The following is an 11868-nucleotide window of genomic DNA, read 5'->3' on the forward strand; positions in this document are numbered from 1 at the left end:
TTTAACGCTGGCTCTGCTGCTGCCCGCGGGTTACCCGCCGGTTTCCCCGGGAGGCCTGTGGGGCGAGGCCTGGCTGTGGAGGAGGATGGAACCGGCTGGAGGGAACTGCAGAATCGGCCTCGGGCGACGTTTCCCTCGCTTTGTTTGGCCTCCTGTTTGCCGAAACGCGGCCGCTCGAGGCTGGGCTGGGGGCTGTGGGTTCCCCTGGGTCCCCTTGTTCCTTTCGTGGCGTGGCAGCGAGGTGCTGCCATTTCCCCTTCAGCTGGCAAGTCAGAGCAAGTTTTGGCCTGCAGGCAGTGCTGCCGGGCTCATCCAGCCAGCGACGGCAGCAGCCAGCACCTTGTCTGTTTGTGGAAACTGCTGCTGTACCAAGCCATGGCTCTGCTGAAACAATGAGCTTTACGGGGTATCAGCTCACCCCAGCACTTTTTCCCTGAAAACTGGAGGGAAAGCAGAAGAATACATACGAATTGCTTCCGGCCACGGCAGCCTAGGGAGCTGAGAGGTGAAGAGCTGGCATGGGGAGGTGGGGAGCCCCTCAGCTCCGGGCCTGGTCCACAGAGGTACGTGACAGGGCCAGTGGGGAGCACCGGAGGAAAATGATGGGGCCTGAGGAGAGCAACCCAAGGCACGCCCGGGGGCCAGGCCATTTCAAAAGACCCGCAAAGGTTCCTGAGACGCCCCAAAAGGCACAGACTGAAATACAGGAACCTCTTGCCAAGCGTAACACAAAACTTGTTTATTTGCAAGGAGGTCAAGCCCTGGAACAAGTTGCCCAGGGGGGTTCTGGAGGCTCCATCCTTGGAGGTCATCAAAGCCTGACGGGATGCAGCCCGAGCAGCGGGCTTGGACTAGACGATCTCCAGAGGTCCCTTCCCACCTCCTCAAGTCCGTGATTTGCCACAAGAGGAGACGACAGGAGGGCTTTCTCCCGTGCACTTTCCTTGCTCAGCAGGAGCAATCGGGCTGGCTTGATCCTGTTCGGTGCCACTGCCAGAGTCGGAGACAACCCACGTCGCAACTGTCCCGCTGCCACCGTCCGCCCGCGTGCCCCCCAGCAGCAGCAGCAGCACAGCCACCACCTCAAGGGCCTTCTGCGTCCCCGGGCTCGTTGCGCTGCCTTGGCAGGCGACGGTCAGGGAGCGAGCGCGGCGTTTCCCTACGAGGTAGGGTGCGCTACCAGATCCTGCGCCTGGCAGGGCTGCGGGACCTCCGCCGGGATCGGCTCCTTGCTGCACGCCCTTCTCCGGAGGAATGGCGGCCTCCCCGCTGACGGCGCTCTCTCCTCCCAGAGGAAGACGGGCGGTCCAGTTCAGGGCTTAGAGCTCGCCCCTCATCCCGGTCCCTCCTCCTCCGCTGAGCTCTCTGTGCTCGCCTCCCGGTGCTGCGGGATCTCCGGCGGGATCGGCTCCTTCTTACAGGCTGTTGCCTGGAGGAATGCCGGCCTGCCCGCTGCCGGCGCTCGCTCCTCCCCGGGGAGGCCGGGACATCCCGTTCTGGCCTTGGAGCTCGGCCCTCACCAGCATCCCTGCTCCTCCGCTGCCTCTGCCTTGCAGAGGAGCCGTGGGCCGCGCTGTCCGCCCGCCTCGTGTGGGCTTCCTGGCCTCGCCTGGGGGACCTGCTCCCTTGCCTCGCCGTGGCACAGGGATGCTCCCTGTCCCTGCTCCGCCGCTGCCGCCTGCTGTGGCGGGCCTGGGAGCGCTCCCACTGAGCGCGGTCCCCGCTGCTGCGGGATCTCCGGCGGGATCGGCTCCTTGTCACGTGCCGGTCCCTGGAGGAATGCCGGCCTGCCCGCTGCCGGTGCTCGCTCCTCCCCGGGGAGGCTGGGATGTCCTGTTCGGGCCTTGGAGCTCGGCCCTCGTCACGAGCAGCATCCCGAGCCCTGCTCCGCTGCCGCCTCCTGCTTCTTGAGGAGTCGTAGCCCCGGCCGTGCTGAGGCCGTCTGTGGCCATCGTGGTGCTGCCTTGGGGACCTGCTTCGGACCCTCTCTGGGGCCCCGGCATGGCCACTGCCATGGCTTCTCCTGGAAGACCTGCGGTGCTGGTGGCCTGAGGAACGCCACCGCCTCCTTTCTGCATTGCGGCGTCGAGTTCTCCTGCCGTTGCTGTTGCACGGGATGTTGTGCACCTCGTATTCGTTGGGTCCCAGCTTGCGGAAGATGTGGTTAACCGGCTGCTGGCAGTTTGGGCACACGGCTCTTCTGCGGACCCACTCTTGTATGCAGGGAAAACAGAAACGGTGCCTGCACCAGATCACGTAGGCTTCGGTTTCGATGGTGTCCAGGCAGATCGGGCAGTCTGGCTCCTCAGAGGCATCCAGCGGCGTGGCCTGGGGCACCTGGCTGGTGCTGGCAGCAGGGGAAGCGGGGCCCTCTTCTGCCAAGTCCTCCTCCAACACCATCTTGTGCTGCAAACAAAAGAGATACCAAGCTCCTGACCTGCCCTGGAGACGCAACCTGCAGGAGCAGCAAAGCTGAAGAAGTCGAGGGCCAAAGCGGCGCTCTGTGTGCTCCTGCTCTGCAGGCGGGGCGGCGAGCGACCTCTCCGACGCGTGCAGGCAGGGATTGGGAAGGCAGGAAAGCGGTTCCTGGCCTCCCAGCAAGGGCAGGACAAGGGTGGGGGCGCGGCAGGTCGGGACCGGTGCCCCGGGCCCTGCCCGCGTCCCCGTCCGGCAGATCCTCTCTGCGCCTTCGGCAGGGAGCCCGCGGGATGGGGGTCCTTCGTCCCCCCACCTGCAGACGGCTGTCCCCCACGCACAAGGACAGCACTGTGGCCCTTCGGGGCTGCTCCTCGCCTGAAAAGGAGTGATATCGCAGGCGTCACAATGGCTTTGTGGTGACATCACAAAGGGGGCTCTCGGGGACCACACCCAGAAGAGCAACGCAAGCCCCGGCGTTGGGGGGGAAAAAAGCCCCATTTGGCAAGCGTTGTGTGTCCAGCACTGGGCTCCCCAGTACAAGAGCGACGTGGACGTACTGGAGAGAGTCCAACACGGGGCCGCAAGGATGCTGAAGGGACTGGAGCATCCCTCCTACGAGGAAGGGCTGGGAGAGCTGTCGATCAAGGGAGCTCGTGCTCCTTGGTCGCACACAGTCACTGACCTTCAGGTAGTTTTCCTCAAGTCTCTCAATCTCCAGGCGGATCCAGAGCAGAGCGGAGTAGAAGAGAACAGAAGAGAACAGAACAGTGCAGGTGGAAGGGACCTACAGTGATCATCGAGTCCAAGCGCCTGACCGCTTCAGCGCTGACCAAAAGTGAAAGCAAATTACCTTGCACCAAAGGCTCCTCTACTCGTTCTTGTTTCTCAAACTTCTGGTCAAACCTCTGCCCTTCTTCGGGCAGGGCAGCGACTGACCTCTCCGACACGTGCGGGCAGGAACTGGGAAGGCAGGAAAGTGGTTCCTGACCTCTCCGCAATGGCAGCCCCAGCCAGCGCGCAGCAGCGTGCCTGAAGCCGTGGGGCCTCTCTCCTGGGCGGCTGCCGTATGGGGCTGGTACTGGGGGCGAGCACTGTCCAGGTGTGATCCGGGGCCGTGGGGCTGTGACCTCACAGAGGCGTCCCCACCTGCGGGGCTGTGACCTCACAGAGGCGTCCCCACCTGCGGGGACATGCCCGTGGAAATGCTGCATCAGTCACTGCCCAAATGCCTGTGGACTGGGACTGGCCCCCCGCGGCCATGCCATGCCTGTGTCCGCTTCCTCAAACCCCAGTGCCTCTTCCAGCCGGACCAGGTCACGCAGCAGCAGCAGCGCGGGGCAGCCCTCCCCTGCCCGGTGGCCTCCACGACACCGCGTTCCCGCCCGGCGCCCATGTCTTTCTGCAGCCCTGAGGCCGTGTTCATGCCAGAGGAGCAGCGCGAGACCCTGGAGCTGCACGTCCGTGCCAAGAGGCTGCCGCGCTGCAGGGACCAGCGTGGCACAGAGAGGGGCCATCAGAGCGAGCGGCGCCTGGGGAGGAGGGTGGCTGGCAGCCCTGCAGGACAGCACCCTGCCCAGCACACCTCGCGCAGCCGCAGCAGCGCCCGGCACCTCCCTGGGCCCAGGCAGCTCCCCAGCAGCCTCCCTCGAGACGTTGCACTGGAGCAGGAGGCAGATCCTGTGGGCGCTGGATTCTGGCTTTCAGGAGACGGCCCGTAGCCGGAGACGGCGAGACGTGCCGCAGGGCCCTGGTCCCCCACCGCCTCTTTCCCCTCCGTTGCGCCTGGGGGTCTGAAGAGGGGTGGCAAGAGAGCGGAGGGGCTGAGGGCGCCCACCCCGTCAGCCACAACGAGGAGGCCTTGAGGTGGCGCGGGGAAGGACAAGCGTGGGCAGACAAAAGGGAGGGAGAGGGGCCAGGCAGATGGCTGCTGGAGTCCAAATAAATCCTGTTTCTAGCCCCGCCGTGGGAGTGGCTCGCTTTCTGTGAAGCGCTGGCAAATTCAGAGTGGGATGTGCCTGCGGGCTGGAGGGGGAGCCAGGGAAGGGGTGTCCCTGGGGCAGGGTGGTGCCGGCCGCTGCGGGGGTCCCTGCGGGTGACACAGGCTGCTGCCCCCATCCGTGCCTGTCAGCGCCTGTGTTCCACGGTGGCAGGTAAGCTCCCCTGATCCCCTGCTCTGTCAGCCCTTCCTCACAGGAGATGTGCTCCAGTGCCTTCCTCATCTTCCTTTGGAGTCCTTCCTTGGACTTCCTTGCCCTAGGGCAGCACCAGCCCTCCATCGATGAGCCCCAGCTGCGAGGGGCGTACCTACAAGATGGATGGCGTCTCTAATAACCCTTCCAGTTAAGTATTTTTCCCCCGGGGTAAAGGCTGGCTAGCCATCTATCACAGCTCCGTTGAATTCAGCCTGCAGCGGAGAAGGCGTAAACTTTTCCGCAGTAAGCTGGCATCCGTTTTGAGTGCACAGTCCTGTTTCTGATTGCCCCCGGCGATGTTTAAGAGAAGGCAGGCGCTCAGTTACTGCCCAGGCTTTAGTCTGCGCCCGCTGAGGGGGCTGCCGAGCCCCCGCGGCAACGGAGCGCGGCTTCGTTAGGGCCGTGACGTGGCTGGGTCGCAAAGCCTCTCCCAGATACCCGCCTCGCTGGGCTCGTTTAGCCGCTTTTCTTGCTGATCTCTCAGATGAGTTATTTTTTGCTGCTGAGTGAGAGAAAGGGCACGAGGGCTCTTAGCCTTCAGCCTCCAGGACACAACTCCTGCTGGAATACTGGAATAAAGCTGGGGGGGGGCGGGAGAATGAATTCCTTCCTCTGTGCCTTGGACTAAACAGATGGACTTGTATTTTTATTTTTCCCCTACGGTGTCCCCTACTTCTTTAAAGACCCGATGAGGGCAGCTGGGAGATGGTAAAGGAGAGGGAGGAGGGGAGCTTCCCCGAGCTGCGCCTCGGGCTGCGTGCCCCGCCTGCAGGGTGCTCTCGGGAAGGGCCGGCGGCGGGGCCCAGCGAGCCGCCTCCCCAGGCTACTGCTGCCCGCGGGGCACTCGCCCCGCCTGGGGCCGGCGCAGCGCTACGGTTCGCGGCGCAGCTTTTCGCCTCCTCGCCCCGCCGCCCGCCTCCGCACGGACCCGCACCGAACGCAAAGCCCCGCTTCTCCCCGCCGCTCCGCACCCAGCGGCCGCGGCGCGCAGCCCGGCGGGGGCCGTAGGCCCGCGGCCGCCGGGGAACGCCCTCGCCCGGCCAGCAGCGCGCCCGCTGTGCCCGCCGGGAGCGGCGGCGGCGGCGCGGTGCACCCCGGTAGATGTAGTCAGGCCGCCCCGGGGCCGCGGGCCCGGCGGCGGGGGGAGACTCCATTTCCCGGCGGGCGGCGCGGGCCCGGCGGCAGGAGCCGGGCGGCGCCGAGATGGCGGTCGATAAGGAGCTGCTGCGGCTGGACCTGTACGGCCTGCTGGGGGTCGGCGAGAAGGCGTCGGAGAAGGAGGTCAGGGCGGCGGGCCGGGAACCCTGGCGGGGCGGCGGGGAGGCGCGGGCCGGGGCCCCGCTCTCTCCCTTCCCTTCCCTTCCCTTCCCTTCCCTTCCCTTCCCTTCCCTTCCCTTCCCTTCCCTTCCCTTCCCTTCCCTCCCCTCCCCCGGCCCGGCCCGGCCCGGCCGCCCCCCGCCTTTCCCTCGGGGCCGAGGGCAGGAGGCGGCTGGGGCCCGGGGCTGCGCTCCCGGTTGCTCCCAGCGCTCGTTAACGCGGTGCCGCGGCCCTGGGCCCTGCCGCGCTGCCGGCGGGAGCCGCTGGCGGGTGGGGAAGCCCCTTTTTAACGCTGGCTCTGCTGCTGCCCGCGGGTTACCCGCCGGTTTCCCCGGGAGGCCTGTGGGGCGAGGCCTGGCTGTGGAGGAGGATGGAACCGGCTGGAGGGAACTGCAGAATCGGCCTCGGGCGACGTTTCCCTCGCTTTGTTTGGCCTCCTGTTTGCCGAAACGCGGCCGCTCGAGGCTGGGCTGGGGGCTGTGGGTTCCCCTGGGTCCCCTTGTTCCTTTCGTGGCGTGGCAGCGAGGTGCTGCCATTTCCCCTTCAGCTGGCAAGTCAGAGCAAGTTTTGGCCTGCAGGCAGTGCTGCCGGGCTCATCCAGCCAGCGACGGCAGCAGCCAGCACCTTGTCTGTTTGTGGAAACTGCTGCTGTACCAAGCCATGGCTCTGCTGAAACAATGAGCTTTACGGGGTATCAGCTCACCCCAGCACTTTTTCCCTGAAAACTGGAGGGAAAGCAGAAGAATACATACGAATTGCTTCCGGCCACGGCAGCCTAGGGAGCTGAGAGGTGAAGAGCTGGCATGGGGAGGTGGGGAGCCCCTCAGCTCCGGGCCTGGTCCACAGAGGTACGTGACAGGGCCAGTGGGGAGCACCGGAGGAAAATGATGGGGCCTGAGGAGAGCAACCCAAGGCACGCCCGGGGGCCAGGCCATTTCAAAAGACCCGCAAAGGTTCCTGAGACGCCCCAAAAGGCACAGACTGAAATACAGGAACCTCTTGCCAAGCGTAACACAAAACTTGTTTATTTGCAAGGAGGTCAAGCCCTGGAACAAGTTGCCCAGGGGGTTCTGGAGGCTCCATCCTTGGAGGTCATCAAAGCCTGACGGGATGCAGCCCGAGCAGCGGGCTTGGACTAGACGATCTCCAGAGGTCCCTTCCCACCTCCTCAAGTCCGTGATTTGCCACAAGAGGAGACGACAGGAGGGCTTTCTCCCGTGCACTTTCCTTGCTCAGCAGGAGCAATCGGGCTGGCTTGATCCTGTTCGGTGCCACTGCCAGAGTCGGAGACAACCCACGTCGCAACTGTCCCGCTGCCACCGTCCGCCCGCGTGCCCCCCAGCAGCAGCAGCAGCACAGCCACCACCTCAAGGGCCTTCTGCGTCCCCGGGCTCGTTGCGCTGCCTTGGCAGGCGACGGTCAGGGAGCGAGCGCGGCGTTTCCCTACGAGGTAGGGTGCGCTACCAGATCCTGCGCCTGGCAGGGCTGCGGGACCTCCGCCGGGATCGGCTCCTTGCTGCACGCCCTTCTCCGGAGGAATGGCGGCCTCCCCGCTGACGGCGCTCTCTCCTCCCAGAGGAAGACGGGCGGTCCAGTTCAGGGCTTAGAGCTCGCCCCTCATCCCGGTCCCTCCTCCTCCGCTGAGCTCTCTGTGCTCGCCTCCCGGTGCTGCGGGATCTCCGGCGGGATCGGCTCCTTCTCACAGGCTGTTGCCTGGAGGAATGCCGGCCTGCCCGCTGCCGGTGCTCGCTCCTCCCCGGGGAGGCCGGGACATCCCGTTCTGGCCTTGGAGCTCGGCCCTCACCAGCATCCCTGCTCCTCCGCTGCCTCTGCCTTGCAGAGGAGCCGTGGGCCGCGCTGTCCGCCCGCCTCGTGTGGGCTTCCTGGCCTCGCCTGGGGGACCTGCTCCCTTGCCTCGCCGTGGCACAGGGATGCTCCCTGTCCCTGCTCCGCCGCTGCCGCCTGCTGTGGCGGGCCTGGGAGCGCTCCCACTGAGCGCGGTCCCCGCTGCTGCGGGATCTCCGGCGGGATCGGCTCCTTGTCACGTGCCGGTCCCTGGAGGAATGCCGGCCTGCCCGCTGCCGGTGCTCGCTCCTCCCCGGGGAGGCTGGGATGTCCTGTTCGGGCCTTGGAGCTCGGCCCTCGTCACGAGCAGCATCCCGAGCCCTGCTCCGCTGCCGCCTCCTGCTTCTTGAGGAGTCGTAGCCCCGGCCGTGCTGAGGCCGTCTGTGGCCATCGTGGTGCTGCCTTGGGGACCTGCTTCGGACCCTCTCTGGGGCCCCGGCATGGCCACTGCCATGGCTTCTCCTGGAAGACCTGCGGTGCTGGTGGCCTGAGGAACGCCACCGCCTCCTTTCTGCATTGCGGCGTCGAGTTCTCCTGCCGTTGCTGTTGTACGGGATGTTGTGCACCTCGTATTCGTTGGGTCCCAGCTTGCGGAAGATGTGGTTAACCGGCTGCTGGCAGTTTGGGCACACGGCTCTTCTGCGGACCCACTCTTGTATGCAGGGAAAACAGAAATGGTGCCTGCACCAGATCACGTAGGCTTCGGTTTCGATGGTGTCCAGGCAGATCGGGCAGTCTGGCTCCTCAGAGGCATCCAGCGGCGTGGCCTGGGGCACCTGGCTGGTGCTGGCAGCAGGGGAAGCGGGGCCCTCTTCTGCCAAGTCCTCCTCCAACACCATCTTGTGCTGCAAACAAAAGAGATACCAAGCTCCTGACCTGCCCTGGAGACGCAACCTGCAGGAGCAGCAAAGCTGAAGAAGTCGAGGGCCAAAGCGGCGCTCTGTGTGCTCCTGCTCTGCAGGCGGGGCGGCGAGCGACCTCTCCGACGCGTGCAGGCAGGGATTGGGAAGGCAGGAAAGCGGTTCCTGGCCTCCCAGCAAGGGCAGGACAAGGGTGGGGGCGCGGCAGGTCGGGACCGGTGCCCCGGGCCCTGCCCGCGTCCCCGTCCGGCAGATCCTCTCTGCGCCTTCGGCAGGGAGCCCGCGGGATGGGGGTCCTTCGTCCCCCCACCTGCAGACGGCTGTCCCCCACGCACAAGGACAGCACTGTGGCCCTTCGGGGCTGCTCCACGCCTGAAAAGGAGTGATATCGCAGGCGTCACAATGGCTTTGTGGTGACATCACAAAGGGGGCTCTCGGGGACCACACCCAGAAGAGCAACGCAAGCCCCGGCGTTGGGGGGAAAAAAGCCCCATTTGGCAAGCGTTGTGTGTCCAGCACTGGGCTCCCCAGTACAAGAGCGACGTGGACGTACTGGAGAGAGTCCAACACGGGGCCGCAAGGATGCTGAAGGGACTGGAGCATCCCTCCTACGAGGAAGGGCTGGGAGAGCTGTCGATCAAGGGAGCTCGTGCTCCTTGGTCGCACACAGTCACTGACCTTCAGGTAGTTTTCCTCAAGTCTCTCAATCTCCAGGCGGATCCAGAGCAGAGCGGAGTAGAAGAGAACAGAAGAGAACAGAACAGTGCAGGTGGAAGGGACCTACAGTGATCATCGAGTCCAAGCGCCTGACCGCTTCAGCGCTGACCAAAAGTGAAAGCAAATTACCTTGCACCAAAGGCTCCTCTACTCGTTCTTGTTTCTCAAACTTCTGGTCAAACCTCTGCCCTTCTTCGGGCAGGGCAGCGACTGACCTCTCCGACACGTGCGGGCAGGAACTGGGAAGGCAGGAAAGTGGTTCCTGACCTCTCCGCAATGGCAGCCCCAGCCAGCGCGCAGCAGCGTGCCTGAAGCCGTGGGGCCTCTCTCCTGGGCGGCTGCCGTATGGGGCTGGTACTGGGGGCGAGCACTGTCCAGGTGTGATCCGGGGCCGTGGGGCTGTGACCTCACAGAGGCGTCCCCACCTGCGGGGCTGTGACCTCACAGAGGCGTCCCCACCTGCGGGGACATGCCCGTGGAAATGCTGCATCAGTCACTGCCCAAATGCCTGTGGACTGGGACTGGCCCCCGCGGCCATGCCATGCCTGTGTCCGCTTCCTCAAACCCCAGTGCCTCTTCCAGCCGGACCAGGTCACGCAGCAGCAGCAGCGCGGGGCAGCCCTCCCCTGCCCGGTGGCCTCCACGACACCGCGTTCCCGCCCGGCGCCCATGTCTTTCTGCAGCCCTGAGGCCGTGTTCATGCCAGAGGAGCAGCGCGAGACCCTGGAGCTGCACGTCCGTGCCAAGAGGCTGCCGCGCTGCAGGGACCAGCGTGGCACAGAGAGGGGCCATCAGAGCGAGCGGCGCCTGGGGAGGAGGGTGGCTGGCAGCCCTGCAGGACAGCACCCTGCCCAGCACACCTCGCGCAGCCGCAGCAGCGCCCGGCACCTCCCTGGGCCCAGGCAGCTCCCCAGCAGCCTCCCTCGAGACGTTGCACTGGAGCAGGAGGCAGATCCTGTGGGCGCTGGATTCTGGCTTTCAGGAGACGGCCCGTAGCCGGAGACAGCGAGACGTGCCGCAGGGCCCTGGTCCCCCACCGCCTCTTTCCCCTCCGTTGCGCCTGGGGGTCTGAAGAGGGGTGGCAAGAGAGCGGAGGGGCTGAGGGCGCCCACCCCGTCAGCCACAACGAGGAGGCCTTGAGGTGGCGCGGGGAAGGACAAGCGTGGGCAGACAAAAGGGAGGGAGAGGGGCCAGGCAGATGGCTGCTGGAGTCCAAATAAATCCTGTTTCTAGCCCCGCCGTGGGAGTGGCTCGCTTTCTGTGAAGCGCTGGCAAATTCAGAGTGGGATGTGCCTGCGGGCTGGAGGGGGGAGCCAGGGAAGGGGTGTCCCTGGGGCAGGGTGGTGCCGGCCGCTGCGGGGGTCCCTGCGGGTGACACAGGCTGCTGCCCCCATCCGTGCCTGTCAGCGCCTGTGTTCCACGGTGGCAGGTAAGCTCCCCTGATCCCCTGCTCTGTCAGCCCTTCCTCACAGGAGATGTGCTCCAGTGCCTTCCTCATCTTCCTTTGGAGTCCTTCCTTGGACTTCCTTGCCCTAGGGCAGCACCAGCCCTCCATCGATGAGCCCCAGCTGCGAGGGGCGTACCTACAAGATGGATGGCGTCTCTAATAACCCTTCCAGTTAAGTATTTTTCCCCCGGGGTAAAGGCTGGCTAGCCATCTATCACAGCTCCGTTGAATTCAGCCTGCAGCGGAGAAGGCGTAAACTTTTCCGCAGTAAGCTGGCATCCGTTTTGAGTGCACAGTCCTGTTTCTGATTGCCCCCGGCGATGTTTAAGAGAAGGCAGGCGCTCAGTTACTGCCCAGGCTTTAGTCTGCGCCCGCTGAGGGGGCTGCCGAGCCCCCGCGGCAACGGAGCGCGGCTTCGTTAGGGCCGTGACGTGGCTGGGTCGCAAAGCCTCTCCCAGATACCCGCCTCGCTGGGCTCGTTTAGCCGCTTTTCTTGCTGATCTCTCAGATGAGTTATTTTTTGCTGCTGAGTGAGAGAAACGGCACGAGGGCTCTTAGCCTTCAGCCTCCAGGACACAACTCCTGCTGGAATACTGGAATAAAGCTGGGGGGGGGCGGGAGAATGAATTCCTTCCTCTGTGCCTTGGACTAAACAGATGGACTTGTATTTTTATTTTTCCCCTACGGTGTCCCCTACTTCTTTAAAGACCCGATGAGGGCAGCTGGGAGATGGTAAAGGAGAGGGAGGAGGGGAGCTTCCCCGAGCTGCGCCTCGGGCTGCGTGCCCCGCCTGCAGGGTGCTCTCGGGAAGGGCCGGCGGCGGGGCCCAGCGAGCCGCCTCCCCAGGCTACTGCTGCCCGCGGGGCACTCGCCCCGCCTGGGGCCGGCGCAGCGCTACGGTTCGCGGCGCAGCTTTTCGCCTCCTCGCCCCGCCGCCCGCCTCCGCACGGACCCGCACCGAACGCAAAGCCCCGCTTCTCCCCGCCGCTCCGCACCCAGCGGCCGCGGCGCGCAGCCCGGCGGGGGCCGTAGGCCCGCGGCCGCCGGGGAACGCCCTCGCCCGGCCAGCAGC

The 11868-nt window shown here is 65.5% G+C and overlaps 2 protein-coding genes across 2 annotated transcripts; both read right to left on the minus strand.

The window, feature by feature from the left end:
• Positions 1–732: 732 nt before the first annotated feature.
• On the minus strand, positions 733–4357 carry LOC148057002 (uncharacterized). Its single transcript, XM_087739584.1, has one exon. It carries the CDS (start codon positions 2914–2916, stop codon positions 1177–1179), a length of 1740 nt encoding a protein of 579 aa, XP_087595710.1. The 5' UTR covers positions 2917–4357; the 3' UTR covers positions 733–1176.
• A 108-nt stretch (positions 4358–4465) lies between these two features.
• LOC148057003 (uncharacterized) lies at positions 4466–10500 on the minus strand. Its single transcript, XM_087739608.1, has one exon. It carries the CDS (start codon positions 9233–9235, stop codon positions 7388–7390), a length of 1848 nt encoding a protein of 615 aa, XP_087595734.1. The 5' UTR covers positions 9236–10500; the 3' UTR covers positions 4466–7387.
• Positions 10501–11868: the final 1368 nt, after the last annotated feature.

The sequence above is a fragment of the Nipponia nippon genome, unplaced genomic scaffold (assembly GCF_047370975.1).
Source record: "Nipponia nippon isolate SJK-2023a ecotype South Korea unplaced genomic scaffold, ASM4737097v1 scaffold_10, whole genome shotgun sequence".
Lineage (NCBI taxonomy): Eukaryota > Metazoa > Chordata > Aves > Pelecaniformes > Threskiornithidae > Nipponia > Nipponia nippon.

Bases quoted from the DNA above. Each gene is read 5' to 3' on its own strand.
- LOC148057002 (XM_087739584.1), bottom strand. From the start codon at position 2,916: ATGGGGCTTTTTTCCCCCCCAACGCCGGGGCTTGCGTTGCTCTTCTGG.
- LOC148057003 (XM_087739608.1), bottom strand. From the start codon at position 9,235: ATGCTCCAGTCCCTTCAGCATCCTTGCGGCCCCGTGTTGGACTCTCTC.